The sequence below is a fragment of the Gopherus evgoodei genome, chromosome 2 (genome assembly GCF_007399415.2).
Source record: "Gopherus evgoodei ecotype Sinaloan lineage chromosome 2, rGopEvg1_v1.p, whole genome shotgun sequence".
NCBI classification, from domain to species: Eukaryota; Metazoa; Chordata; order Testudines; family Testudinidae; genus Gopherus; species Gopherus evgoodei.
This window is the reverse complement of record NC_044323.1, coordinates 135,455,932-135,483,129: the sequence shown is the minus strand read 5'-3', so window position 1 is coordinate 135,483,129 and position 27,198 is coordinate 135,455,932. Positions and strand designations below refer to the sequence as shown.

Sequence of the window (27,198 nt, the reverse complement as noted above, 5' to 3'; positions counted from 1 at the left end):
TCAAAATATATGTACTCAAATATAAAAGCTTACCCAATGAATATTTAACTCTGGCATAATCTGAGATGACCAAAATGGAGCCAGTTCATCTCACGATCCTCCGACAATTAGGAATGCATGTCAAAACATGAAGACTCTTGATAGCTTGGGTCTCTGATACTAGAGATTATGTTAGCATTCTAGGGTGTCAGAATCTAAACAGGGAACAGAGTTGGTGGTGTTGTAGAAAACTATTAAAGTAACTAGTAAAGATCCTGTATTAATGCAACCCCTTATATTGCATGTGGTGCTTAACCCTTTAAAGATTTTTCTTATCTATGTAATAGTGCATGCAAGAAAGTAGCCACAATCAAAAATAGAGAAAAAGAGCATGGTGTATGGTAAAGAATTTCTTAATGTATCCCTTTATGCTTAAGTAGTGGTAGACGTGCAGTACGTTTTACTCTTAAGAGTGAGCTGCAAAGCAATAATCGTTGAGACAGAACTAGAAACTCACTAACAAAGATGCAGGGACGTCACTACAAAATTTGTAACTAGACTTTCATAAAACTTCAGAGACAAACTAACTGTAGATTCCGGATTGACTGAAGGTACCCAAACGCATCACTGCCTGATATCAGTAATATCAGCAGTTTGATTAAAACCTATGCTGTTAATATTTTTGATGTCACCCAATGATGCTTCTTGGGATGTCTTACAGTGAACCAGGAAGTAACAAGGTGACTGATACAGGATGATTGAAGTTTGCTTTGAAAAATATGGAAGTGATGTTAATACGCAAGGAGAGGCAAAGGTTATCAAATATTTTGGCTTTAGTATCTCAGTCCTTGACCCTGTAGTTCTACGGGCTAAATGCCTTAAATGATTATACTCTGATACACAATAGTCACATCCCTGAAGATATTGCTGTATTGCAGTTATAGATGAAGCAGCCGCTGAATGTGCATTCGGTATATAAACTGGCAAAGGTATGGAATCTTTCAGAATGGAAATATAGCACCAGGAGGGGTGGCAAGGGATTTGGTTTCCATCCTTAAGTAAGGGCATATGTCTACCATTTTCCCATATAATTCCTAAGCTAGGGGTTATAATCAGATGTTTGCTAGTTTTACATTCCTAGATAGTGGTGGTAACTCAGGGAGCTCTGCATAAGTCCTTGTCACCGTCAACCTTACCTTGCTCTTCTCCAGGCTAGTTCACTGCAAACGCTTTACTTTGGATTTCCCTTTGAAAAACATTAATTAGCTTCATTTGCTGAGGAAAAGACAAATCTACATAAATTAATCAAAAACACCGAAGTTCCATTAACTTGAAATAGGATTTAAGCTCCTAAGTCACTTAGGTGCTTTGGAAGATGGGTTTAGGTACTTTAAAAATTTAAACCTCACTCTTAATTGAGATGGATGATGAGCATATGATGGGCTACCTACATTTAGGAGTAATTAAAAGCATTGGTTATGATGTTAAAATATGACGGATTTAGGACCTCTCAAGATACTTTTCCTGTGTTTCATCATTGAAGTTAACATAGCAGCTGTTAATTTTGTTGTTTGTTCTGGGATTTCCCTGTATAAACAGCAGTGTATTTGTGGTTAGTCCAATATGGAATGCTTGCTTTAATCTACCTGACTCTGCGTTAGGTAGTAATATGCTACACACTTATTTTACTCAAGTGTTTAATTAAATATAGAAATTGTGGTTAAAATGACCACATATCATTGCTGAGGACACTATAAATTTACCCCAATTAAAATAGTACCTCAGTTGGCATTTGACATTGATCTTAATTCAAGGGAACAAAGTTTCCTTTGAACTTTTCATGCCAGGAGTCCTGAACATTTTCCTCCGACTCCTTGTCAGAAGCAATTCAGTGTATATATTGTTGACAAAACTATTCTCTTCTGAGACCTCCTCCAACCTATTTTGGTTTAATGTGGTAGGACGTGCAGTATGAAATAAGTGAGTCCAGGTGTACAATGGTGACCTCTCTGGCTTTACCTAGGTCTTTGTGGAATACTAGATGAATGCCTCCAAAAAATTTTTGGGCCACCTCATCAGGACGTTTGGTTCCCCCTTCTTTGAGGACAGGAGTTGCCTGCCTCCATGTAAACAAACTGTACAGGGAAATGCTCATTGCTAGCCAGTTCAACTGAGCCACAATCCCGAGAGGGGCCAGTTTGTTCAGGACTAGGATTCTTGCAGCCTTTGCTAAAGAACAGGAGTTCAAGTTCTAATTCTCCAAGCACCTATAATGTGACCAGCCTATATAATCACATACATATATCTTAACCAACTTTATTTTCCAGTTTGATATGCTCATATCCCCTTCTTTCAGGAAGTGAATTTCAACATGCTGGATACTGCTCAGGGTGGCTTAGTAAAAAGTGTACAGCATTTGCTGTCAGAAATCTTCATTCCGGTCATCAAGACTATGAACCAAGGTTGGGGTGAGGTTGGTAGTCCTCAGCAGGCAGCTAATATTCGGCAGGACTTCCTTGGCTCCCTTGAGGGATTTGTTAGTGTCTTGTCAGGAGCTCAGCAGAGTCTGATGGAAAAGGTAAGATTGTCAGCATGTATGCTATAAAATGAACCTAACATTGCTGTTGTTGCAGAAAATTCCTTTCAAAGGCTTTTTCTTAACTGCAGACCAAAGACAGCATCATGTACTGCAGTGTAAAAACTGCAGGGCTAGAATCTGGGACCATGGGGGTTCTGGGCTGCTGATTGCCTGCACATCACCACAGGAGGCATAGGCTGGCTCCTGAGGAAGGGCCCTGAGAGGCTGGACTCAGCAGGAAGTACCACCTAGCAGGACTTGAATGGCAGCTTCTCCCAGCCCACTGATTTGCTGGCACCAGGATTTAAACCATGACAGGGAATTGTCTGAGCAACAACACAAACTGCCTGCTGTCTGTGCTTCAGACACTGTGTGTTAGAGACCCCAGACTCTGGTTTCTGACTTTGCCTTCTCCTGACACCTGACTCTTGGTTTGGCCACTGGCCTGTCTTGGACTCTGGCCTTCCGGTACCGACCTGGGCTGACTCCTGCTCTGACCACTAGGTCTGAACGCCCACATTCCAGTCATGGCATGCACATTGTTGACAGAAACTTACTGAAATTTGGCCTGTTGGTTTAGGGTGTCAGGAGGGCCTACGTTGTAACTTCAAAGTAACTGTGGATATGTAAAGCAGGCTTCTCTTCAAGAGGGCAAAGCAATAATTTTTCAAATGAAATGGTAACTCTTGAGGTATCTGTCCTCACTGTCTCGATTGAATTTTTATTTCTTCCTCTTTTAGGTGAATCTGACAAAGTGTGACACATATGACTTGAAAACTCTAAAGGGACCTTCAGACTATCTGGCTGTTGCTAACAGCACAGAAGCTTTAGAAAGAATAGAGGCCTGCATGAAAGTATGGATCAAACAAATTGAACAGGTGATGCGCTGCACAGATTTGAAACATTGCCAACTGTTCTGACATGAATGTCAGTGAAACTTGGATTAGTCCTGTTTACACGAGTAGCATTAAGCCCAGAACTGGTAGAAAGAAGTATTTACTAATGTGACCACATATGCACTTTTTCTCTAATCAGTATGCTATACAGAGCTCCAACCCATCTTAAATTGGTAAATAAATGCATACAGTATATGCTAGCCATGATGCTCAGAGTTAAGCTTCCTTGCTGTCATTAAGGGATTGATCTTATTTGTAAAGCGCAGCACTTGTTCAGCTTCTCCACTCCAAAATAGCCCTATGATATATATACATCTATTGTATCTGTTTTTGGCACAAACATAATGAGTGAATCCTTTATGAATTACAGGTTGATTATTTTGTATTGTTATCCTTTGGTAGTATTGTGTTTTTAAAAGCTATGGTCTGCTGAATATTAATTACTATATTCTGTGCCCTTGGATAAGGGCTTGTATCCACATGAATGCTTAGTTTATGGGGTGGAGGGGGGAGATTCTGCTGCTGCACACTGAAATTTCAATAGTGCACACTGGCCTACTCCTGTTTCAAACCTGGATAGATTAAAAATACCCTAGGGAACTTTATAATAAACCTGCTGCCATACCAGACACTTAGTGCATGGCCTAATAGTATGGGGAAGACTTACATCCCAGCTTGTTGCAAACTAAGTGTTTGTGTAGACAAGCACCAAGTCAAACTACCAAATTGATTTGAAAAAAATGCATTTATTCCCAAACTGTGAATGTGTGTTGTAGCTCAAAGTATATTGTCTAAGGTTAAATTATATAGGTCAATTGAAAACAGGGCTCTGTAATGTACATATATGAAGATCGCAATTTTTTTTAGTATGAGAAATAAAACGTGAGTTACGTTAAGTCTTACTGATTTTCTGTTCTTGGAAATTAATTCTTGCATCTCAGTCTTCCTAAATGATGAAATACAAAATCACAAAGAAACTAGCATTGACTTCTGGCGGCCTTAATTAAAAAAAAAAAAGCAAAAAGCCATGATCTTCTGGGGGAGGAAGGAAATGCAAGGATCTTGATGTAGGTACACAGTAAGGACATCTGGCAACATTTCAGGGTATTTTCCCTTTTCCAAAAGATTGTAAAATCTCATTTTAGTACTGCACACACTGCTAAAAGGAAAATATGCTCATTAAAGCTGTCACTACAGTATACTTAGTACAGCAAGCAGATTTTAGCCTAAGGCACTCAAATACCACTGTGGTGAGTGATGTAAAAATCTGTGTAGATTAGAGAGGTCTAAGGATGCTGTTCTTGGGACTCGATTATAGACTGTGGGGAGTTAATAATAAAAAGCACTAACTTATGTAAGCTAACAATTTAATATTGTTATAGCGCATTCATTTTGGGAGTTTGATGTACTGCAGTTGTAATGAAGACTATAGAAGAGAACGCGCTTCACAACATAGTCATGAGAAGTAAAGAGGAGTAGAAATGCTATTAGCTTCCTTCCCTCATCTATCCTGTGCCAAATGGACTGGTTATTAAACCTCTCTCATTGATTTATCAGAATTGTGCTCTTTGTAGAAGCTTTGTCATAATCAGTGATGAACAAAGTGGAAGTAATGAACTCAGTGTGTTAAGGTAAACGCTTGACCTAAGGTAGACTAAGGTTACACTATTGCTAGCTATTCAAGTCTTAATATGTTAATTTGATTTCTTATGTTGGCTTTTGAAGAAATACCATTGTCTACTCAAATTTACAGTTTTAAGCAAAATCGAGTCAGTTTGGCTTTTTAAGAAGGGGGGTGGGGTGGGGAGGAGCCTTGCTCCTAACTAGTCACAGGAGGGTAACTGAGAGGCAATGTGCATGAGATAATATCTTTTATCAGACCAACTTCTGTTGGTAAAGAGACAAGTGCTTGCACTATACAGAGAGCTCTTTGTCAGTTCTTTCACTGATATTACCTCACCCACCTTATCTCGCTAATATCCTGGGACCGCCATAGAAAACTGCGTGTACAACAACACTGCAAACAGGAGGTGAACGTCAGTAATAATAGGAGACTTCATATCGCCGGCATCTGTTCAGATAAATAGCAGCACTTCTGTATCAGTCACTGATATATTGCTGTGTAATTCAAGGTCCTGGCTGAAAATGATCAGTTGAGGAAAGAAGCTGATGACCTGGGCCCACGAGCAGAACTGGATCACTGGAAGAAACGATGTCTAAATTCAGCTACCTTTGGACCAACTGAAGAGCCCAGATGTGAAGGCGTGCTGGGAGTACTTACTGCTGCTAAATCCAGACTTCTGAAGGTTTCTGTTAAGTTAAGACAGAACTAAAGGCTGAAAATAGGTTACATACAGTATTAGTTTCCCAGTATATACAGCATATTTAATGGACAAAATCCTGATGTTCTTATATTTTTTTAAGTTCAACACACTATACGGAGGACTGAGGGAAAGACCGGGATTTGACTTAATATTTATTATTAGGTGTTAAGCGCTGGCCTGCATCTACGGAGCATATCACAAATCAATATTTAATAGTAAAGCTTTTCAGTGAAAGTTGGTTATGACATAAACAGATTAGAATGAACAGGCAGGTAGCTGAAGAAAATAGTCCCCCATATTTGTGGCCAAGCAAAACAATTCCTCACATTCCAGTTGATGGCATTTCTGTTGATCTAATAAGATGCACATAGCTAATGGCTTTAGAAATCTATCAGGTAGAGGAATTGGCTTAATAGTCATGGACTCCCAAGCCTAAATTTAAAGCAGGAGAGCCTCCTCAAGTGTCACTCTTCCCAGATGCTCTTCGTTTTACCGCCTATCCAAAACATCCATTTTATCGTGTGTCACTTTGCTTCCTTGCAGCCCAGTTCCTGATAGCCAGTGGTGGATTATCCAGTGGGCTGACGGGGCCTTGTCCCAGGAGTCCTGGCCAATTGGGGGGCTCCCATAAAAATGGGGGCCCTGTCCCCAGCACAAATCTGAGCAGGGTGGTGGAAGCCTGGGCCCTGGCAGAAGCACAAGCCAGGGTGGGGAGGGGGAAGCCCCTGCGTCCTGACCCTGGTCCCTGACAGAAGTGCCGAGTGGGAGAAACCACTGCACCCTGACGCTGGGCCCCCACAGAAGCACAGAGTAGTGGGGGAAGCTCCAGCACCCGGACCCCGGCTGCGTCTCTAAGACTGGAGGAGCTCTTGCTCCCTGCTACAGCCTCAGTGCTGGGGGAGCTCTCACTCCCCACTGTGGCCCCAGGGCTGTGGGGTGGGGACAGAGCTTCTCCAGTCTTGAGGCTGTAGTGGGGGAGCAGAAAGGAACAAACAGGTTGTGGAGCTGCAGTGGGTGGTGATGAAATGGGGTGAGACTGAGGGGAGAAGGGACAAAAGTGGGTGGGCTGTGGGTGGGGCTACAGGTGGAAGGGTGGGATAGGGGCAGGACTGCAGGGGAAGGCCTGGGGAAGGCCCCCACACTTTCACTGGCCCAGGGTACCAGGAAACCTTAATCTGCCTCTGCTGATAACTCCACCACATTCACTCCCAGTGTCTAGCCTTCTTCCCACCCATATGCTCTCTCAACTTGCATTTGCGATCAGCGATAAGAGGTTTCTTTTACCATTCCCTGCATCCCTGTGTTGGCAGCAGCTGATCTACTGTGCTGTTCCAGTAGCCACTTCAGGCATTGATGGCAGATTATTAATTTCAAATATGCTACCAGCCAGTTCTCTAGCATTAGGCATTTTTTGCAATGAGGGAAAGGATAAAGCAGTTTTCCCTACCATATGCTGGTCATCACTTCCCTCTCTTGTGCTTTGTTTTTTCCAAAGGCCCATAACCTGTAAGCAGTAGCTGCTTCTGCAAGTTCTTGAAATTCAGGGCTCCCAAGCATTGCTGAGGGATCTGGGTGGATTTACCACTATGCTTGAGGGGACTGTTAACTAAGTATTCCCCAGCTCAAAAAAAAAAATCCTTTTGCCTTTAGAATTTCTCCTGTCTTGGTGAGAGTGATGCAAGTTCATTCCCTCATGGCATCACATGATACGTACATAGAACATAGTGTATAAAGTATGCCCTGGCACTGCCACTTGCTGTGTTGTGTCACCTGTCTGGTTGAGGTGTAACAGAAGTGAAGATAAGTTAGATGCTGAATTGGGAACTCGACCAAACTGATAAGATACTTCTATGCTGCACACTCCTTTCAGTGGATGTGTAGAGCCTGTACACAGAAAGCACCCCTGGCATGGATGTAAGTATCAGTGTAGACCATGAGGCATTGCTTAGGTGGTATATACCCTATGCAGCTCTCTGCATGTCCAAGCAGCACCTCCCCATCTGCACTTCTATTTTTAGTAGTGTAATGTCCCACTGCAGGAGCCTTTCCCTGCAGCAGGAAAAGGCTCTGGTGGGAAGAGGCAGTGGGGAAAGGTTCTGCCAGCTCTCTGCTGCTGGAGTTTTTCCCAGCTGCACAGAAAGGCTCTGGCAGTGGGGGAAAGCTCCAAAAGTAGGATGCTGCTGAAATCTTTCTTTGCTCCCTCCCCGCTGCTAGAGCCTTTCCCTGACACGTGGCTATACACCGCAGTGTGGGCGCAGCCTGCTTTCCACTGCAGTGTGTAGCTGCATGTACTCTGCATGCTGCTGAAAGTGGTGTGCAGTGTAGATGTAGCCATACCTACACGTAGTGGAAATTCTGTTCTCTGGATCAATTAATGTAACTTTTTAATGGGTATTGTATACATAGGCATCTAATGGAAAATAGACTCTGTAATACTAACTACATTCTATTGTGCTTTGTTATGTATCTGTTGCTGTAGGTTGTAATTAAATTATTGATACAGAGGGCCAGATCCTCACCTGGTAAAATATCTTTGATGTTTCAATTTTTCTTAAAATAATTATTTTTGGTTTTTACTTCTTTCTTTTAGAGCTGGCGAGAGCTGGATGTTCGCATCACTGATGCAGCTAATGAAGCCAAAGACAATGTTAAGTATCTCTACACGCTGGAAAAATGCTGTGACCCCCTATACAACAGTGACCCTGTAAGTACAACTTTTGACTCCCTGAATGAAAAGATAAGATTCCATATAGCAACTGAACTGCAAGCAAATTTCCATTTCATAGGTTTCACTGACAGTTTGAAAGTCATGTAACATTACGTTGCACCCACAGAATCCCTGCAGCAAGTTCCAAGTTCTCAAAACAGGTTTATATTATACTGTCACTGAAAAACAAGTTACTTGGTAGTGAGTGTTCCCTCTTCAGGGATACCAGGCCAGATCTAACAAATGCTCCGCTTTCTGTGACATCCAAGGAAGGACATGCAATGCTGACTCTTTTTTTTTACTAATTTCAAAATAAATTTTGGGAGTTTAGAGCTGTGATGAAGGTAGGCAGAGGAGGTTTGTTTTTTCATTTGTTACTCATTATAACTTACCTGGTTAAAGACCATGGCCCAGATTTGTAAAGATATTGAGGCAGTGCGGTGCTCAGTGTTGCAGCACTTATCTGGTTTAGACACTTAGGAGGCAAAATCCCAATTACTATTAGTGGGTTTTAGGCTTCTAAGTGCCTGAATGTGCCAAGAAGAGCTGAAGAAGAGTGGTGTGTAAGCTTCAATGATTGTCTCTGACCAACAGAAGTTGGACCAATAAAAGACATTACCGCAGCCACCTTATCTCTAATATCATGGGACCAACATGGCTACAACAACACTGCATAGTGAAATCAGTGGAAGATTGTGTAGACAAGGCCCTAGTTATTTGGCCCTTCTAGATTCCATTTCCCATCTCTGTCGTCTGAGCCTGAATTGCAAGATTTTTCTCAAAATAATCAGACAAATTAATCACATTGGTTGGGCTATCAGATAAGTCGGCTAATTCAGTAAAGGGAATGCACAGTAGAAAAGAGACTTTCAAATTAGAAAGGTGACACTTTATACCCTCTCTGCATGTTTGTAAATCATACAAGATACAAGGCAGTGGTGAATTTCACTGAGTAACTTATGGTGTTTCCTTTTAGGTGTCCATGATAGAGGCTATTCCAGGTCTCATAAATGCAATAAAGATGATTCATAGCATCTCACGTTACTACAATACCTCTGAGAAGATAACCTCACTGTTTGTGAAGGTAGGTGCACAGAACATACTCTCTTGGTGTCAGTATCACTTTCTGTACAAAACATCTAGCTGACCTTTAATTAAAAGATCCCATGGGGAGACTAACACAAAGGGATCCTGGAAATTTAGTGAGACCACCTTTATCTCAACGTGTAGAATTCTTGACTCTCCTTTGAATGTACACTCAAATGCTGATCAAAAGAATCTAGAGTGAAGTCTTTTAAATGATGCAAGTAACCATGACAAGTGTTTAAAAACCAACTGAGTTCTTGGGGAGAATCCTTGAAAGACAATCTGGGCTAAACTCACTCTGGCCATAGGCAGCTGTGATTGCATTGTTTTCTACGGAGTTATAGCTGCTTATGCCAATTGTGAATTTTGCACTCTGTATACAGTTTTGCTAACTTAGCTCATTTCTTAACTATTACTCTTCATTCCTGCATGAAAATAGGAATTCAATTTAAGAATGCCTCTTATTTATTCCCTCCTAGTGCAGTCGTCTGGGACATAACTAGTTATACTTGACTCACAAGATACAAAAGTGCTTTGTCACCTCAACTGTGTTTGGCACATTTAAAGTTCTAGACTATCCTATCTCTTGGGTAGTGACTTGATCAGCAGCATTTTGGTTGGGGAATAGAATTGAGATTGGTCATTGGAGGTGAAACCATTTGTCTACACACCTAGCTGGAAGCTTTGGTGCTTCATGTGCAGTCAGCCAGTAACGAGTAAATGGGGGACATAAAATGAAATGAAAACAAAACATGTTAAATCAGACCTATTCATAAGACTAGAAATTAATTTTATCCTTAGGTAACAAATCAGATGATAACAGCATGTAAAGCATACATAACTAACAACAAGATGGCCACCATCTGGGACCAGCCTCGGGAAATAGTTATGGAGAAGCTGCAAGCAGCTATTAGACTTAAACAGGTAACCTTAAAGCTCAGTGTGTGATAAATGAAAGTGCAAAAAATGTGTGGCCTCAGGACTGGATTCTCCTGGGACTGAAGGGGTGGGAGAGTGCCTCAGTGTTCTATTTCTAGAGTCTTCTGCCCTGTGTTCTGCAGGCAAAATACATCCACTGGATGGTGTTGGTCCACTTAGCCTTCATAGTCCACTTGCAAGATCTCCACCTCACTCCCTTGTCTGACTGTTGGTGTAGAAGGGCAAGTGGGGACATGTTCTCCCATGAAGTCTGGGGACTGACTGAATCCTTTCATTCTTGGTGCATAAAGACTGTCTGACCGCTTCCTAATCAAGTATGCAAAAATGGCCATGGCATCTTGGGTCCTCTTCTCTATAACCCTTTCCTTGCACCTATTGTAGCACTGAAGTTGCGTATAGTGAGCTCATGCTGTGGCAGTATTTTCATTTGTCATCATATTCTGAGTCTTGAATACAGAGCCTGTTTTAAAGTCTCTCTCCAAGTGCACTAACTACTTTAGAGTCATTAAATACTAAATAATTTTCTTCAGAGAAAATCCCATATTGAAGTTTACACAGATTCTTACAAATGTTTCCAGGTACCTTAGTCTTGTTGGTATTTGTGGTGTGTTCTCTGTCTGTCTAATAGTGACTGACATTAAATAATTCATTGCATATAGAAAAGTGAAAGACAGTTCTCTAGTAAAACAGTGGGCCAAACTATGATCTCACTTTCCCTGGGAAAAATCTGGTGTAACTCCTTTCCTTAATTGAAGTTCAGGTAAGGATTTACCCTGGGATAATTATAATTAGAATTTGGTGGCATATCTTCAATGGATAAAATTTCCCATCCTAAGTTGCACTACAAATTCCATACCTGGTTACCTAAATATAAGCTTTCATTTGCATTCTTAAATATGAGGTTAGCTCTAGGCACCCAGGCCAGTGCATGTTGGTCAGTATATCTAGAAAGAATAATGAAAGCAGGAAGGAAACATTTCTCAACACCTAATTAGCTCCAAAAGAGATTATGGGTAAACTTTTGAAATACCTAAGTGACTTTTGAAAATGTAATTTGGGCTCCTAAATCACATAGGCACTTAAAATACTAGAGTAAAATTTTCAACATAGACATTTTAACACTGCAATATTTGGGATTTTTCTTGCCCTCTGAGTTTCGCCAGAAAGATGGTAGTCATGGCAAGGAGGCGGGGGCCGGGGGGGATTGTTAGAGTGAATACATGGCAACCTAGTAACTTGGAGAAGCTGTTGAACTTAACCAGCCGCACACTGGAGATTTGCATACTACCTATAGTCTAAGGTGGGGATTTTTCAAAAAAAGCCTATTGGAATTTGGCAAACCAACTCCTTCAAGCCCATTTACAAAAATCCAAGCCTTAATATCTAAATTAAATATTTTTCATTTACATATTGAAGATGCTTTCAGGGATTAATCTTAAAAAAGAGAGTTGAGTTACATACACTTAAGTCTAGGTCAGTATTTGGGTTAAAGATGGAATATTGCATATTGAGAAGCACTGGCTTGAAATTGAAGTCCGATTCATGAATGTAGAGATAGATTATGAATCCCTTATTGTCCAGGGCAAGCAATCAATCTGGGCCATGATTTTCAAAAGTGACTAGTGATTCTGGGTGCTGAACTTAAAACACTGTAACGGGGTGGATTTTCAAGAAGTTCTCAGCATCCAACCTTAGAAAATCGTTTAAAATGTTACAGGTTCAACACCCAGAATCACTAAGCACTTGTGAAAATCCTGGCTCTTCAGTAGTCCTTCAGACGAGAGTAAATGTACGCAACTTAAATGGGGCTACCTATGAGAGAAACTATGTACTGGTGTTATTAAATTGTTCACAGTTTGATGCTTGACAGAACAATTTTTTAAACTTGATTATGGTAAGGTTTGGTGCAGTCCACACAAGCCAGAATAAGTGTTTTTGTTGCAAGAGAGCTGCACTCTAACTTTTACAGTGCTTTCCTGTAGGAAATGATTTGGGAAAACTGAAGACACTGTTACTCAGCAGAACTATTTGGTTTGTACTCAGTTATATCTGCCCTTAATGATAAACCTTGCTCTAACTACTGTCCAACTAAGGGAAAGTGAATTGGGTTCTTTTTCTACATGTTAATTAAATTCCCACTTTTGAGTTCACTTGTATAGTGCCATTGAAGGCAATAGGGCTTTGATGTAGCTAAGGATGTGATAAGCAAAATGAATATGCAAATATGAAGACATAATGAATGTGGAATCCCATGATACCATTTCTCAACCTAATTTTTCAGAGAAGAACTGCACTTAAGACTTGGTGTAGTGTAGACTAGTGATTACTTAATCAAATTTGCACCCCCCACACCAGTTGATTAGAGATGGTGACTGTCTAGATAATTCTATTCTAGATTATGAAAATGAAATGTTTATGATGTCTCTCATGTTTGTTCAATTTTGTTGTTTCCAAGGAGTATCAAAATTGTTTTCACAAGACAAAAGAAAAACTAGAACAAAATCCAGCTGAAAGACAGTTTGATTTTAGTGAGATGTATATCTTCGGAAAATTTGAAACGTTTCATCGACGTCTAGTTAAAATTATACATGTCTTCAGTACCATTACAACCTACTCAGTTCTGCAAGAATCAAAGATTGAAGGATTGGAAGTTATGGCAACAAAATATCAGGTACACACATCATTAGGCAGAGTTGGAATTAAAGCAACAAATGCAGATGATGGACTATGGAGAAATTTTAAAAATAGGCTGTACTAATCTTACTGGGTACTAGTCCATTCTCAGAGATGTATATTGTTGAATCTACTTGAATGCACAAGACTTTTATAGTCCATATAATTTGCTCTTAAATAAGCATTTTCCATCAAAGATTTAGAGAGAGGGATAAATGTGCAAAGAAGGAAGGGAGTATAAGCAAGAAAGGTTGGGGGTGAAATATTCAAAATATGCAAAACATGGATAAATGCAAGAGGTTAGGGCAGAGATACATGGATTCTTCTTCGAGTGATTGCTCATATCCATTCCAGTTAGGTGTGCGCATCGTGCGTGCACGTTCGTCGGAAGATTTTTACCGTAGCCACTCTGATGGGCCGGCAGGTCGCCCCCTAGAGTGGTGCCGGCATGGCGCCTGATATATACCCCTGCCGGCCCGCCTGCTTCTCAGTTCCTTCTTACCGCTGTGTCAGTCGTTGGAACGGTGGAGCACGGCATAGCTGTCCTCCACGTCCCTAGCTCTCCATTGTCTCGTTGTTCTAATAGTTGTATATAGTTATAGTTGTAATTAGAGTTTTTAGTATTAGTTGTTAGTTGTAGTATTTGTTGTAAATAGTTAGCAGGCTTGGGCTCTAGCCCTCCCCTGCGCCCGGCGCCGGGCCCATGCCCGGCTTTCTAGGGTTTAAACAGTGCTCGGCCTGCAAGAAGCCGATGCCAATGAACGATCCCCATGACGCCTGCCTGAAGTGCCTTGGGGAATCGCATATCTCGGAAAAGTGCCGCATTTGTAAGGCATTTAAGCCAAGAACAAAGAAGGAGAGGGATCAGTGCTTAAAGACCCTCTTAATGGAAGCAGCGCTTAACCCTCCAGCCTCGACACCGAGCGCCGGCTCCTCTCCGGCACCGGACCGCTCCGGCACCGGTAAGACGCCGTGGCACCGGCCTTCCCCGGCACCGGGCCCAGAAGCAAGGCCTTTGACGTCTGCCACTCCAGCCAAGCAGACGCAGATGGAGCGTCCGGCACCATCTACGGCCGCAGCACCGATGATAGGGATTCCATCGACTCCGGGCCCGGGAGGTCTGTCGAGTCCGGTCCCTCACAGCTCCCCCATAAGATCTGAGGTCGAGCTAGTGGTTCCCTCGACACTGGAGACATTTGCTTCGTCTCGGGACCTGATTGCTTTGACTGAGCCACCTCAACCCCTGGTGCCTCCGGTGCGGGTTCTGCAGTCAAAGGGCAAGCCCACGGCCTTGCGAGCTCCATTTCCGGGTTCACCGAGCCGGCATCGATCCCTATCAAGATCCCGGCACCGTGGACAATCTCGGTCAGGATGCCGCTCGCAGTCCTGGCACCACTCCCCATGGCGGTACCAGTCGTACTCGTGGCGCCGATCCTCTTCACGGAGGTCCCGGTACTCCCGGCACCGTTCTGGCTCAAGCCACCGCTACCGGCACCGAGATTCCAGAAGCCGCTCCCATCGTCAGCGTTCGGCATCCCGGTCGACCTCCCGGCACCGCGCTGGTAGTAGGTCCCGGTCTCGATCCCGGCATCGGTATGACTCCCGGCACCGGTATGATTCCCGGCACTGGTCCCCGGCACCGAGGAGGTCTCTGCCGTCTAGACTGAGGGACCCGTATCAGTCCCGTTCGGCTCCACCTTGGCCATCCCAACAGCCGTCTGTCTCCTCTCAGACAGACAGCGCGTACGCTATGGACACGGACAGACCTGCTGCTCTCTTCCAGGAGCCCCCTCCTCAGGAGCATGGACCACAGCAGTGGGGCTTCTGGACCCCCTGGGCATATCATCAAGCCCAAGGGCAGCAACAGGTTCCCCCGCGTCCAACAACTTCAGAGCACAGGGCTCCGGAGGCCACACTGTCTCGTCCTCCCCCGTCCCCTGCAGAGGAGGGATTGTCTCACCAGCGGGACCCTGACCTCCCTCCAGAGCCGGAAACATTGCTCCAGATGGAGCATCCTGCAGATCCACTCCTGCCGGGGGTCTCCTCGTCATCCTCCCCGGATGAGGCAGTGGCTGGAACAACATCCACCAGCCCTCCTCCGCTCGACCTCAGAGCGCATCAAGACCTCCTCTGGCGCGTGGCGCAAAACATGAATTTGCAGGCCGAGGAGGTCTCAGAAATTGAGGATTCGGTGGTGAGCATATTGTCTGCAGATGCTCCTGCTCGTGTCCCCCTTCCCTTTATACGGACCATTCAGGCCAATGCCACTACCATCTGGCAGTCGCCGGCATCAGTTCCGCCCGCGGCACGCGGCGTGGAATGCAAATACATGATGCCATCGAAGGGGTACGAGTATCTCTATGTCCACCCACCTCCGTGCTCCCTCGTTGTACAATCTGTGAACGAGAGGGAGCGTCACGGCCAACAGGCCCCGGCACCGAAGTCTAAAGAAGCGAGGCGCATGGACCTGCTTGGCCAAAAGCTCTATTTTGCGGGCGCTTTCCAGCTGCGAGTGTCCAACCAACAAGCTCTCCTTAGCCGCTACACTTACAACACCTGGGCAGCAGCAGACAAATTTAAGGAGTTGCTTTCATAAGATACATGTCAGGAATTTGCGGCAATCCTTGATGAGGGCAAGAAGGTGGCGCGAACTTCTCTGCAAGCATCCCTCAACGCCGCAGATTCAGCCGCCAGGACCCTGGCTTCTGGCGTGACCATGCGCCGGCTTTGCTGGCTTCAGGTCTCTGGTCTTCCTCTGGAGCTCCAATACACCATACAGGACCTCCCGTTTGAAGGCCAGGGCGTGTTTTCGGACAAGACCGACCCCAGGCTGCAAAGCCTTAAAGACAATAGGGTCATTATGTGCTCCTTGGGGATACATACACCAGTCACCCAGCGCAGACTTTTCCGGCCTAAACAGCAGCGCCGGCCCTACCCTCAACCTCGCCAGAGGCAGGACTTCGCCAGATGCCGAAGTAGGAACGGCCGGCGTAGACAATCGGGCAACTAAGGGGGGCAAAACCAGAGCTCCTCCAAAGCTCCCTCTGGCCCAAAGCCTTCATTTTGAAGGTGCGCCCGAGGGCGCTGCACTAGTTTCCCTCCTGGATTCATCCCCGCCCTTCTCCAACCGTCTTTCGTTTTTCCTCCCGGCGTGGTCTCGTCTGACATCAGACCGTTGGGTCTTACGCACATTACAAGCTGGATACCATCTGCAATTTGTTTCGCACCTCCCCTCCTGCCCCCCTCCTCCGTCCCTCTTCAGGGACCCCTCTCACGAGCAACTCCTTCAGGAGGTGCGGACGCTCCTCGACAAAGGAGCCATAGAGGAGGTTCCAGAAGCCCAGCTGGGCAAGGGGTTTTACTCCCATTACTTTCTGATCCCCAAAGCCAAGGAAGGCCTCAGGCCTATCCTCGACCTGCGCGAACTCAACAGATACGTCGTGAAGTTGAAGTTCCGTATGATATCCTTGGGAACCATTATCCCGTCCTTGGATCCTGGAGACTGGTACGTTGCCCTCAACATGCAAGACGCGTATTTTCATATAACCATCTTCCTGCCACGCAGACGGTTCCTTCGGTTCGTGATCAACCACTGCCACTATCAGTTTGCGGTCCTCCCATTCGGCCTCTCCACGGCCCCGAGGGTATTCACCAAATGTATGGCTGTAGTCGTCGCCCACCTCCGTCGCAGCCGCATACACGTACTTCCGTACCTCGACAACTGGCTGATTCGGGGGTCATCAGAGGCACAAGTCCTCAGCCATGTCTGCATGGTCAGCAGTCTCTTCGAGAACTTGGGCCTCATTCTTAATATAGAAAAGTCAACGCTAATCCCCACTCAGAGGATAGAGTTTATCGGAGCACTTCTGGACTCGACTCTAGCCAGAGCCGTTTTTCCTCTAGCAAGGTTCCAGACCTTGACGGCCATTATACGACGACTGCAGTCAGCACCCTTGACCTCCATACGTACGTGCCTAACTCTATTGGGCCACATGACGGCTTGCACGTTTGCCATGAGGCCCCTCCGGTCTTGGCTCATCAGTCAGCACCGTCCGACCCGGCACCTTCTGGACGCGATTGTTACCGTTCCCCAGGACGTATTAAGTTCCCTGAGGTGGTGGCTGGACCAGTCCATGGTATGTGCGGGGTTGCAGTTCCATCCATTCGGTGTCCCTGACAACAGACGCCTCAGATCTAGGTTGGGGGGGGCCATCTCGGAACCCTACGGACACAAGGTCGGTGGTCACCTCACGAATTAGCCCTCCACATCAACATACGGGAACTGAGGGCAGTCTGCCTTGCTTGCCAAACATTCCGTCTTTAACTTCAAGGTCGGTGTGTCTCGGTATTCACCGACAACACAACGGCCATGTATTACATCAACAAGCAGGGCGGCATGAGGTCTTCTTCCCTGTGTCAGGAGACTGTGAGGCTTTGGGACTTCTGCATAGCCCACTCCATTCACCTTCCCGGGGTTCGGAACATGCTGGCGGACTATCTGAGCAGATCCTTCCTTTCCCACGAGTGGTCCCTTCGCCCGGACGTTGCCCTTTCTCTCTTCCAGAGGTGGGGATGTCCCCGGATGGACCTCTTCGCGACTTGCTCCCTGCTCTGTCTCTCCTGGAAAACTGCCTTCCTGGTGGCCATCACCTCAGCCAGACGGGTGTCGGAGCTCCGGGCTCTCACTGTAGATCTCCCCTATACGGTGTTCCATGGGGACAAGGTCCAGCTGAGACCGCACCCAGCCTTTCTCCCCAAGGTGGTCTTAGCCTTTCATGTCAACCAGGACATCTTTCTCCCTGTCTTTTTCCCGAAACCCCACTCGTCCCGCAGGGAACAGCAGCTTCACTCGCTGGACGTCCGTCGAGCACTTGTGTTTTATATAGAGAGAACCAAACCATTCCGCAGTACCCGCCAACTCTTAATGGCGGTAGCAGAACGTGCCAAGGAGTTACCTGTTTCCTCTCAAAGAATCTCCTCGTGGGTAACGTCCTGTATCCGAGCCTGCTATGACTTAGCTCGGACTCCTCTGGATCACGTGACTGCGCACTCTACCAGGGCTCAGACGTCATCGACAGCTTTCCTTGCCCACGTGCCCATCCAGGAGCTCTGTAGGGCAGCGACCTGGTCCTCCGTTCATATCTTTGCTTCCCATTATGCCCTGGTCCAGCAGTCCAGAGATGATGCGGCCTTCGGCTCCGCAGAGCTCCACGCCGTGACTTCTCACTCCGACCCCACCGCCTAGGTAAGGCTTGGGATTCACCTAACTGGAATGGATATGAGCAATCACTCGAAGAAGAAAAGATGGTTACTCACCTTTGTAACTGTTGTTCTTCGAGATGTGTTGCTCATATGCATTCCACACCCGCCCTCCTTCCCCACTGTCAGAGTAGCCGGCAAGAAGGAACTGAGGAGCATGCGGGCCGGTAGGGGTATATATCAGGTGCCATGCCGGCACCACTCTAGGGGGCGACCTGCCGGCCCACTGGAGTTGCTAGGGTAAAAATTTTCCGACGAACGTGCATGCACGGCGCGCACACCTAACTGGAATGGATATGAGCAACACATCTCGAAGAACAACAGTTACAAAGGTGAGTAACCGTCTTTTCCTTATTTCCTTTCCTCACTATTCCTTTCACAGTCAAGTGCACAATGTCATGATTCTATCAGTATAAAAATGAAATTCATGGTATTTGAACATTGTGATGGAAGGTCACCTATTTAGGTTGTCTGGTGCTGATGTTTCACTGCTACAGCTGTGCCTTAAGATGAGTTGCCAATAAAGAATTGTCTTGATAATGGTATTAGAGTAAAACTCCTTGGAGACACTCAAGAGCCATTGCACCACTGAAGCCCTATGTTAAGAGCTTTATGCAGGCCCTCTGTTCAGGGGGAAAATACTTATGCTTCATTCTGAAATAATACATATCATATTAAGCTGTTGATGGTAAAATTCAAAGGCCAATTAAAGAAAGGCCTGAAAGTCATTATGAGGCCATGCTGCTATTGAAATTACTGAACTATGTGGCAGTGTAATAAGTATCCACGGTCTTGTGATTGGCTGAAACACTTGACATTTAAAGGTTTCTGGAGTTCATTTACCAGTTGAATTGAACAGTATGAACACACGTAATCTTCTGTCATTTAGTTGCTATCTTAGATTTACTTTGTTCATTGAAGAAATTGTTATAACAAGGGTAAAAAAATCAGTAAGTTTAGATTAAAATGTCTTCACAATGGTGAATCCATCTATGCCAATGAAAAATATGGGGCTGGACTTAAATGATAAGTGGAGCCTGACAAGCAGCTAGCATGCTGAACTGTGGCTGATCAGCAGGAGTAAACCCAACTTTTAACAGGATTATCGGCTACTGGTGTTGGGGAGCCAACCAATCTGTGCTTCCATTTGTGCAAACTGCAGCAATGCTGAAACAGTGGGCAAGTAACAAATGCTAGGCTGTTCATGCAGTGGAATGTGATTCTGAATACTCATCTTTTCCTCACAGAATACATTGATTAAAGGAGAATACTACTAATGGTGTGTTCTTGTTAGAAATTTAACGTGAACTTTTGTTCCCTTTGTCTGATACACTCCGGTGCAAAGTAGTAGTATATTATATGGAAGTGTTACACACTTGTATGAGAAAAAAATTATGGGTAACAAATATGTTTAAATGAGAAAATCACTAGGGTTTGAATTTTCTATCAGTTTTTACATTAAAACTTACAGTAGACAGGAGTGCTTTAAAGTGCAACTGCTGTGGTCTGTGTTGTAATTTTTTCCTTATCTGTCACTAAGATTGTTTTGTTTATGCATTTGAAAAATGGAGATTTTAATATCTGTAGTTGAAAACACAGAACACAACCTTGTAAACCCAACAGATGTAAGTAACTGAACATGACAGGTTGCTTGATAAGGCAACTGTATTCTGATATTTTGTTTTCTTTCAAAAATTGTTTAGAGCATTGTTGCCACAATGAAGAAAAAGGAGTACAACTTCTTAGATCAACGAAAGACAGATTTTGACCAGGACTATGAAGAGTTTTGCAAACAGACCAGTGACCTTCATGTAGGTTGCATAATTAAGCGCTTGGTGATTTATTTTTTTTTTGCTAGGTTTACTACTGTTAATTGATTGGAATGCCAAAAGGGGAAGTTGTCCATTTGAGGCAATATCAACTGGTGTATGCATGCTCTGATTTAATGGCTGGAGATCTTGGAGTGCTTTTGCTCATGGATCAAAAATACAAATTTCCATTTGGAATGAATGATAAATCTAATATCACTCCAATATAATATGGAACCTTTTTGGATTAACATTTCCTATCCATCCTGAGATTGATACAGCCTTTGGGAATGCTTAACTCTTGATACTGTTTATAGAGGCTACGCATTGTATTTAACTGTCTCCTAGTAAAACCAGCCTGATGCATAAAGGCCAACACACACATAGTATTCCAGTGCAGGGAATAGTAGAGGATGCTCACTTTTACAGAACTTAAGCACCCCTCCTTCCATTTCTCCCAGAATAGAAGTTTCTACCTCTAATCCTCAAATGCAGGCTCCTAGGGGGCTGTATAATCCAGACAAACTGCACACACTAACCACTGGAGCCATGTAAAGCTGATGGGAGAACTAAATTGCTATACTAAGCCAATATCCGTGTAAGAGCTTGACTTGGCTGCCTTGAAGAAGGAAAGCGTTCCCTCAGATTATAGTTGTTGACGTGGTTGAACAGCTGTAGCTACAGAGGGAACTGGAGAGGTAGATTGCTTTTCTGCTTTTTTCTTTTCACACAACGTCCAAAGTAGGATAACTGCGGCTGTTATCAGGTAAGTAGTTTGTGTTCATATACAGTCTATGATAAACACACTGATAAATAGTACTTTGTATATTTAATATGTGCACTCCATAGAGCTCTCCTCAGTATAACCATTTTCCTTCTCCAGAATCAGTTAAAGACCTTTATGGACATCACCTTTGAAAGGATTCCAACCACTGAAAGAGCTCTTAGTATGCTGAAGAAATTTGAAAGGTAAAGGGATATTTATAAATATATCTAGTATGCCCTAGAGCAGCATACCTCTTTTGACAAAGGAAAAATGAAGAAATTGGCTATAAAATGCTTTTGTTCTTGTTGGACATAAATTGATACTTAAGTAATCATTTTAAGTACGTCTCTTCACCAATTCAGATAAAAAGAAAGGATCTACTTAGATTGCTTTAAAAGAAAAGCTGAACACTTCTGACAATCTGCATAAGTAGAATTTATTTCTGGGCAGTTGCATTCCCATCACATTTGCGAGATCACCTGATCTTACTGACCTTAGATGACAGTGTAAACTTTTTGTAAGGATAATAGTTCTTGAATAATTTCTTAATTTTTTTTGGGTCAAGTATATTTAACTTCTACATTGATTATAGACACTAGAAAGAAAAATCACTCAATTTTTATTGTTGTTCTGTATCTCTAATGCAGTATCCAAAGTATATTTATTGTTATCTGTCTTTAAGATTGAAATATAGCACAGGAACTGACTATCTGCATGTGGGCTGAAGGTTCTCTTTTGGATATTGAAATCTATTTGTTGTCATTATATGTCAAGATTCAGCATGCTCAGTGTTGCATTGTCATGGTTAGCTGTGCTATCAATAGCTGAAGATGGGCTAGCAGTACTACTTTCAATCATTAAAATTGCAGAATGAAGGGCAAGCTCAATCTGTACTGTCACAGTTTTTTTGCCCTTCTGTAAAACTGAGTTCCTGTATTTCATGCCATTGGTGGGGTCAGGGTTGTGTTACTACTTGTTAAAAACCATGTGAGCTTACACTTGAAGATAGCACTAGTGAGATTCCCTTTATATGGGTGATAGAAGGATATTTCTAGGCTTATTTAGAAACACTTTCTGTTACACTGTCTAAACCTGGCCTAGTTTCTGCTTGTAGGAATGTATTTTGGAAGGTGTTGCTGAATGTCAGGCTGAGAATGCATTTGTCCTCCACAGAGCATACAAAAGTGTGTAAAAATGATTGTGCATTCAAACTGAAAACTAGAAGAGCCCCCTAATCACTGAAGTCTTGTGGCAAATTTTCCAATGATCATCCTTGTTTTTTGTTTTTTTAATCAGATTAGAAATCCCCAGTCTTGGCATTGATGAAAAATACCAGAAAATCCTTCAGAACTATGGTCATGACATTGAGATGGTCTCTAAGCTGTACACTAAGCAGAAAAATGACCCTCCTTTGGCTCGTAACCTGCCTCCAATTGCTGGTAAGATCTTGTGGGCACGCCAACTCTTCCACAGGATCCAGGAACCAATGGACCTCTTCCAACAGCATCCCACTGTTCTGCAGACAGGAGAAGCCAAGCGCATAGTCCGCAACTACAACAAAGTGGCAAAAGTCCTCTTGGAGTTTGAGGTTATTTATCACAGAGGATGGCTTCAGCAGGTAAAATATTTCACTTGCTGATGTGACGGTGAAAGTTGAATTGTTTTTAGTATTTTTGCAGCTATATTGATGCCTAGGGACCTACAGTGTTAGAAGCTATATAAACATGGGATAAGTGGATTGCCATGGTATAAGAAGTCCTTAACTGGCAGAGTATTGGTATAGGTAGCTACTGTACCTTCTCCTGCAGCTCCCAGCATGGGGGTAAAAATTGGGTGGGAGAGGGAATGACCAGAGTGTTACTGTGCTTTGGCTATTTTCCACTGGCAGATGGCTTCTTGGAGTTTATGGCCAACAGCTGAACTTTAGAGCACTTCCTAGGCTGCTTTAAAGTGTCATGGGATGGGGCCGGCATAGAACTTAAACCATAATCAAGGCGCAGGCCCTCATACTCTGCTGAGTCCCACAGATTGTTTTCTGAAGAGAATCTGGCCAACTTTCCTGTTGAAGTGCCTAGCTCAAAATGAGATGTGTCCCTAGCTCAGGCAGCATACTATGCACTACAGGCAAATTCTATCCTTACTGTTCATAGCAGCATCAGGGGGCTGGTGGCATTACTGTGTTGGCAGATCATACTTGTTTGAAGCCACAGAGGGTGGATGGATATGGACTAGACTGCCATCTCAGTGCCTGAGAACAAGGCTAGACTCCTTCTTTGCTGCTGTAGGAGCACTTGTGATGATAAAAGCTTCCTACATGCTCTCTTCTTAGTACACCCACTTGACAAGGTATGATTTTCCTCTATTGAAATAGGGATTTGATGGACACTTAGAAATATTCACTGCTCATCAGTGACTGCTGAATGACTTATTGAGTTTCAAGCTGGTGGTAACATATGTGGCCTGGCTGACATGTTGCAAAGCTTTAGAGATACTGGAGGGACTTGTCTTTACCATTACATCCTACCATGAGAGCTTTAGAGTTGGTTTCTGTACCTGGTCTCCAGATGGCCTGTCCAGTAGTTATTGGGAACATAACAGAAACACTCCTCCTCTGTGCTGCTAGCAACTTCTTGCATAGACCACTTTGGCCATTCCAGTGGTTAGTCACCAACTAGATCTATTCTATCCCTAATTTTTGCTAAAAGAGTGTTACCTTGTCCATCTCCCTCTTTCTACAGTAAGATAGTTACCACCATGATCTCTTGTTGTGTTGTCAGTCTAGTTCTGTTCAACATACATTGGTGATGAAGGAATTTGGACATTAAAAGTAAGCTTGCAGCAATACTGGGCTTGTGTGTTTATGTTAGTACAGGAGGGGAAGAGGCATAAGGGATACTTCATGGAGAAGTGTTTAAAAAAAATTAAGTGAAAAAGATATAATAAATGCATGAGGAAAAGGATTGCCCCACCCCAGCTATTGTGGAGGGGATAATGAATCTCTTAACAGAAATGTGGGAACTCCAGAATTTCTTTATGGGAAAGTTGTGCTGCCTTCTTTGCACAATGAATGTTATGGAACAGTAACATCTTGAGTAATGTACAGTCATATTAGCTGAATTGTTATTAATGAACTTGCAAAATGTGAAATGACTTGACAGCTTCCTGAGATAATGAGTTATTGCAGATGTGTTCAATGTGTCATTGCACTGAATTTATGAGCAGCCTCTATAAGTGTGTTTTGGCCCTTGAAATATGGTGAAAAGCTCTCCTACATTTCTGATTGGAAAGTAAAATACTGTGCCCAACATGAGATAAATCACATGGCAGAGTATTGCTTAGGCAGCCATTATCTACAACTTTTGAACTGATAATGATGATCAAGGGGGCGATAATAATGAGGAATGGACATACAACAGCATAGTTATGGCTGAGACATAGCAGCAGCAGGTAGTTCAGCTTGAGATTATTTCCCATACAAGGCAAGAAGCTGTGTTCCACTTACCCCCAAATAACTAAAAATACAGATTTGTCATTTTTTAAAATGTTATTAAATTTGTAAGCACCTAGAGCAGGGGTCGGTAACCTTTCAAAGAAGAGCCATTTTTTTGTTTTTGTCTTTGACCAAAATATTTCGGGAGCTACATCACATGCAAAGCTACTTGTAGAGTTAGAATTTATCAACCAATAATAATTGAACATATTGAAGTTATTACTACTCACCAATACTTTTAATGCGACTTCTGCCATTTGAATATGAATATAAGCAGGAGCGGGCTCTGGGCTGGGGCAGGGGATTGAGGTGCAGGAGGAGATGTGGGGTTGGGGAGGAAGTTTGGATGCAGGAGGGGGTTCTGACCTGGGGCAGGAGGTTGGGGTACGGGATGGGGTGCGAGGTGCAGGCTCTGGCAAGGAGGCGCTTACCACAGGTAAGGTACTGGAAGTGGCCGGCTGCTGGTACGTCTCTGCGAGCCACTGGCGGGGGAGGGGAGGTGGCTCTGCACGTTGCCCCCCACCACCAGAACCGTCCTCAAAGCTCCCATTGGGCGGAAACCGGCTAATGGGAGCTGCAGGGGCACTGCTTATGGGCATGGGGAGTGCATGGAGACCTGCTGACCCCCTCCCCCAAGGGGCGCACAGAGACATACCAGAAGCCGGCTGCTTCTGGGACCTGGGGCCAGAGCTTCTGGCGTGGGGCCAGAGCTCTGCTGTGCCTCCTGATGGGAGCCACCTGTGGTAAGCATCTCCCAGCCAGAGCCTGCACCTCGCAGCCCCTCAAAAAATGGCTGCCTACAAGGGGGCAGCCAAAGAGCCACATGCAGCTCCAGCCCCCTGACCTAGAGGATAATAGTGTTAGAAGTAATAGCCAGCATGGATTTGTCAAGAACAAATCATGCCAAACCAACCTAATTTCCTTTTTTGACGCAGTTACTAGTGAACGGGGCAAGCAGAAGATATGATGTAGCTTGATTTCAGTAAGGCTTTTGGCACAGTTATATGTGACATTCTCATAGACTAGGAAAATGTGGCCTACATGAAATTATTATAATGTAGGTTTGCAACTTCTTGAAAAACTATTAAAAAAAAAAGTTGAGTGATTTGCTGCCACACTGGGAGGATGAATCTAGTGGGGTCCTGCAAGTGTCTGTCCAGAGTCCGGTACTATTCAGTCATTTCAATAGTGACTTGGATAATGGATTGGAGAGTATGTTTATAAAACCTGTGGATGACAGCAAGGTGGGAGATGTTGCAATCACTCTGGAGGACAGGATTAAACTTCCAAAAGACCTTGACAAACTGGAAAATTGATCTGAAATCAACAATAAGGGTAATTAAGCACTGGAAAAGCCTTCGAAGAGAGGTTGTGGAATCTCTATCACTGGAGGTTTTTAGGAACAGGTTAGACAAACACCTGTGAGGGATAGTCTAGGAATACTTGATCTTGCATCAGTGCAGGGGGCTGGATGATGTGATCTCTTACAGTCCTTTTCAGCCCTACATTTCTATGGTCTTGGGAGGTTCTCCATTCTATTTGATACACTACTTTCTTCATAGCTCCGATCTGTGTTGCTGCATTAATTTTCATGTTCGTGGCCTGCCTGATTAATTTAGGTGGAATAAAGGTTCCCAAAGAGCTAAAGGTGTTAACATAACCCAGTTCCAGTTGAATGTTAAACAGTTTTAAACAAGGTTTGGAGTTTGGTATATAGTGACCGTAGCCTGCTTAGTACCATAGCAAACACACCATTAAAAGCTTTTAAACCTCTTATTGAAGATACCGAAAAAAAGTGCTAGTGGGAGTGGGGGTAGGCGGAAGGGGTGGGAGAAGGGCTTATTAAAGTATTAAGTAAGTCTTTTATTTTAACAGCACTTTTTGTTTCCATATTTTAGAGGGAGAATTTTTAGAAGGAAAACCCCCTTGTCTGACAGCTTTTTCGATTGTATTAAAACTAGTAATAGCTGTCCTTTTTGACGAAAAGAGAAGTTAATTGAGCTGGGCGGAAGCTGTTATTGCGGCTGCTAAACTTGGATTCCATTTCCTAAAAAGACAAACACGCACAAAAGAGAAGAGAAGAGAATAGCAAAGCTAGAAAATGAAGCTCTGTCTTTTTCTTGTTGACTAGTACTTGTAAACTTACTGAGAAAACACAGGCACAGCATATTGTTTTGTTAGCAGGCTGTTTAGGGCACTGTTTTTAGGTGTGCAGGCTCACAGCAGTGTTGCAAAATATGTAGCTTTGGCCAGCTAAGCCCGACTCTTATTAAACAGAAAGCAAAAGAAGAGAGATAGGAAAGAAAAGAAATAAGGTGGGAAAGGATAGGGGAGATAAAGTCTCAGAACCCGCATGGTGGTCAGGATTCAGCTGGAGCTAGAAGAGGTGGCAATGTCATCTGGGCTCCACCCCCATTTTTTTGCCCAGATTGGTCAGGACACTTCTTCGTATCAGGATGATGAAGGCTGGGGTCCCAGGAGACAGAAGGAGTGGCAGTCATGATGGTGAAGCTAGCTCCAGAAGCTAATTTGTCCCCCAAAGGTTTTTTTTTTTAAATGACCGTAAAAAGGAGGGACAGGTAGAATAGCCCATTTCCTTGCTGTTTTGTTACTAATTAGTCCTAATTTCTGACACACCAGTTTTGTTTATAAATTTTTGGTCCTTAACTTTTTTTGTTCCCCAGGCATGATTT

The 27,198-nt window shown here is 43.8% G+C and overlaps 1 protein-coding gene across 1 annotated transcript in view; it reads left to right on the top strand.

Moving 5' to 3' along the window:
- DNAH5 (dynein axonemal heavy chain 5) overlaps positions 1 to 27,198 on the top strand; it is a 202,250-nt gene that overhangs the window by 5,335 nt on the left and 169,717 nt on the right. Inside the window, 10 exon segments of the mRNA XM_030551718.1 lie at positions 2,336 to 2,557; positions 3,298 to 3,435; positions 5,586 to 5,759; positions 8,368 to 8,481; positions 9,461 to 9,568; positions 10,372 to 10,494; positions 12,965 to 13,180; positions 20,145 to 20,252; positions 21,133 to 21,218; positions 22,312 to 22,633. Of these exon segments, the coding sequence (XP_030407578.1) occupies positions 2,336 to 2,557; positions 3,298 to 3,435; positions 5,586 to 5,759; positions 8,368 to 8,481; positions 9,461 to 9,568; positions 10,372 to 10,494; positions 12,965 to 13,180; positions 20,145 to 20,252; positions 21,133 to 21,218; positions 22,312 to 22,633 (1,611 nt within the window).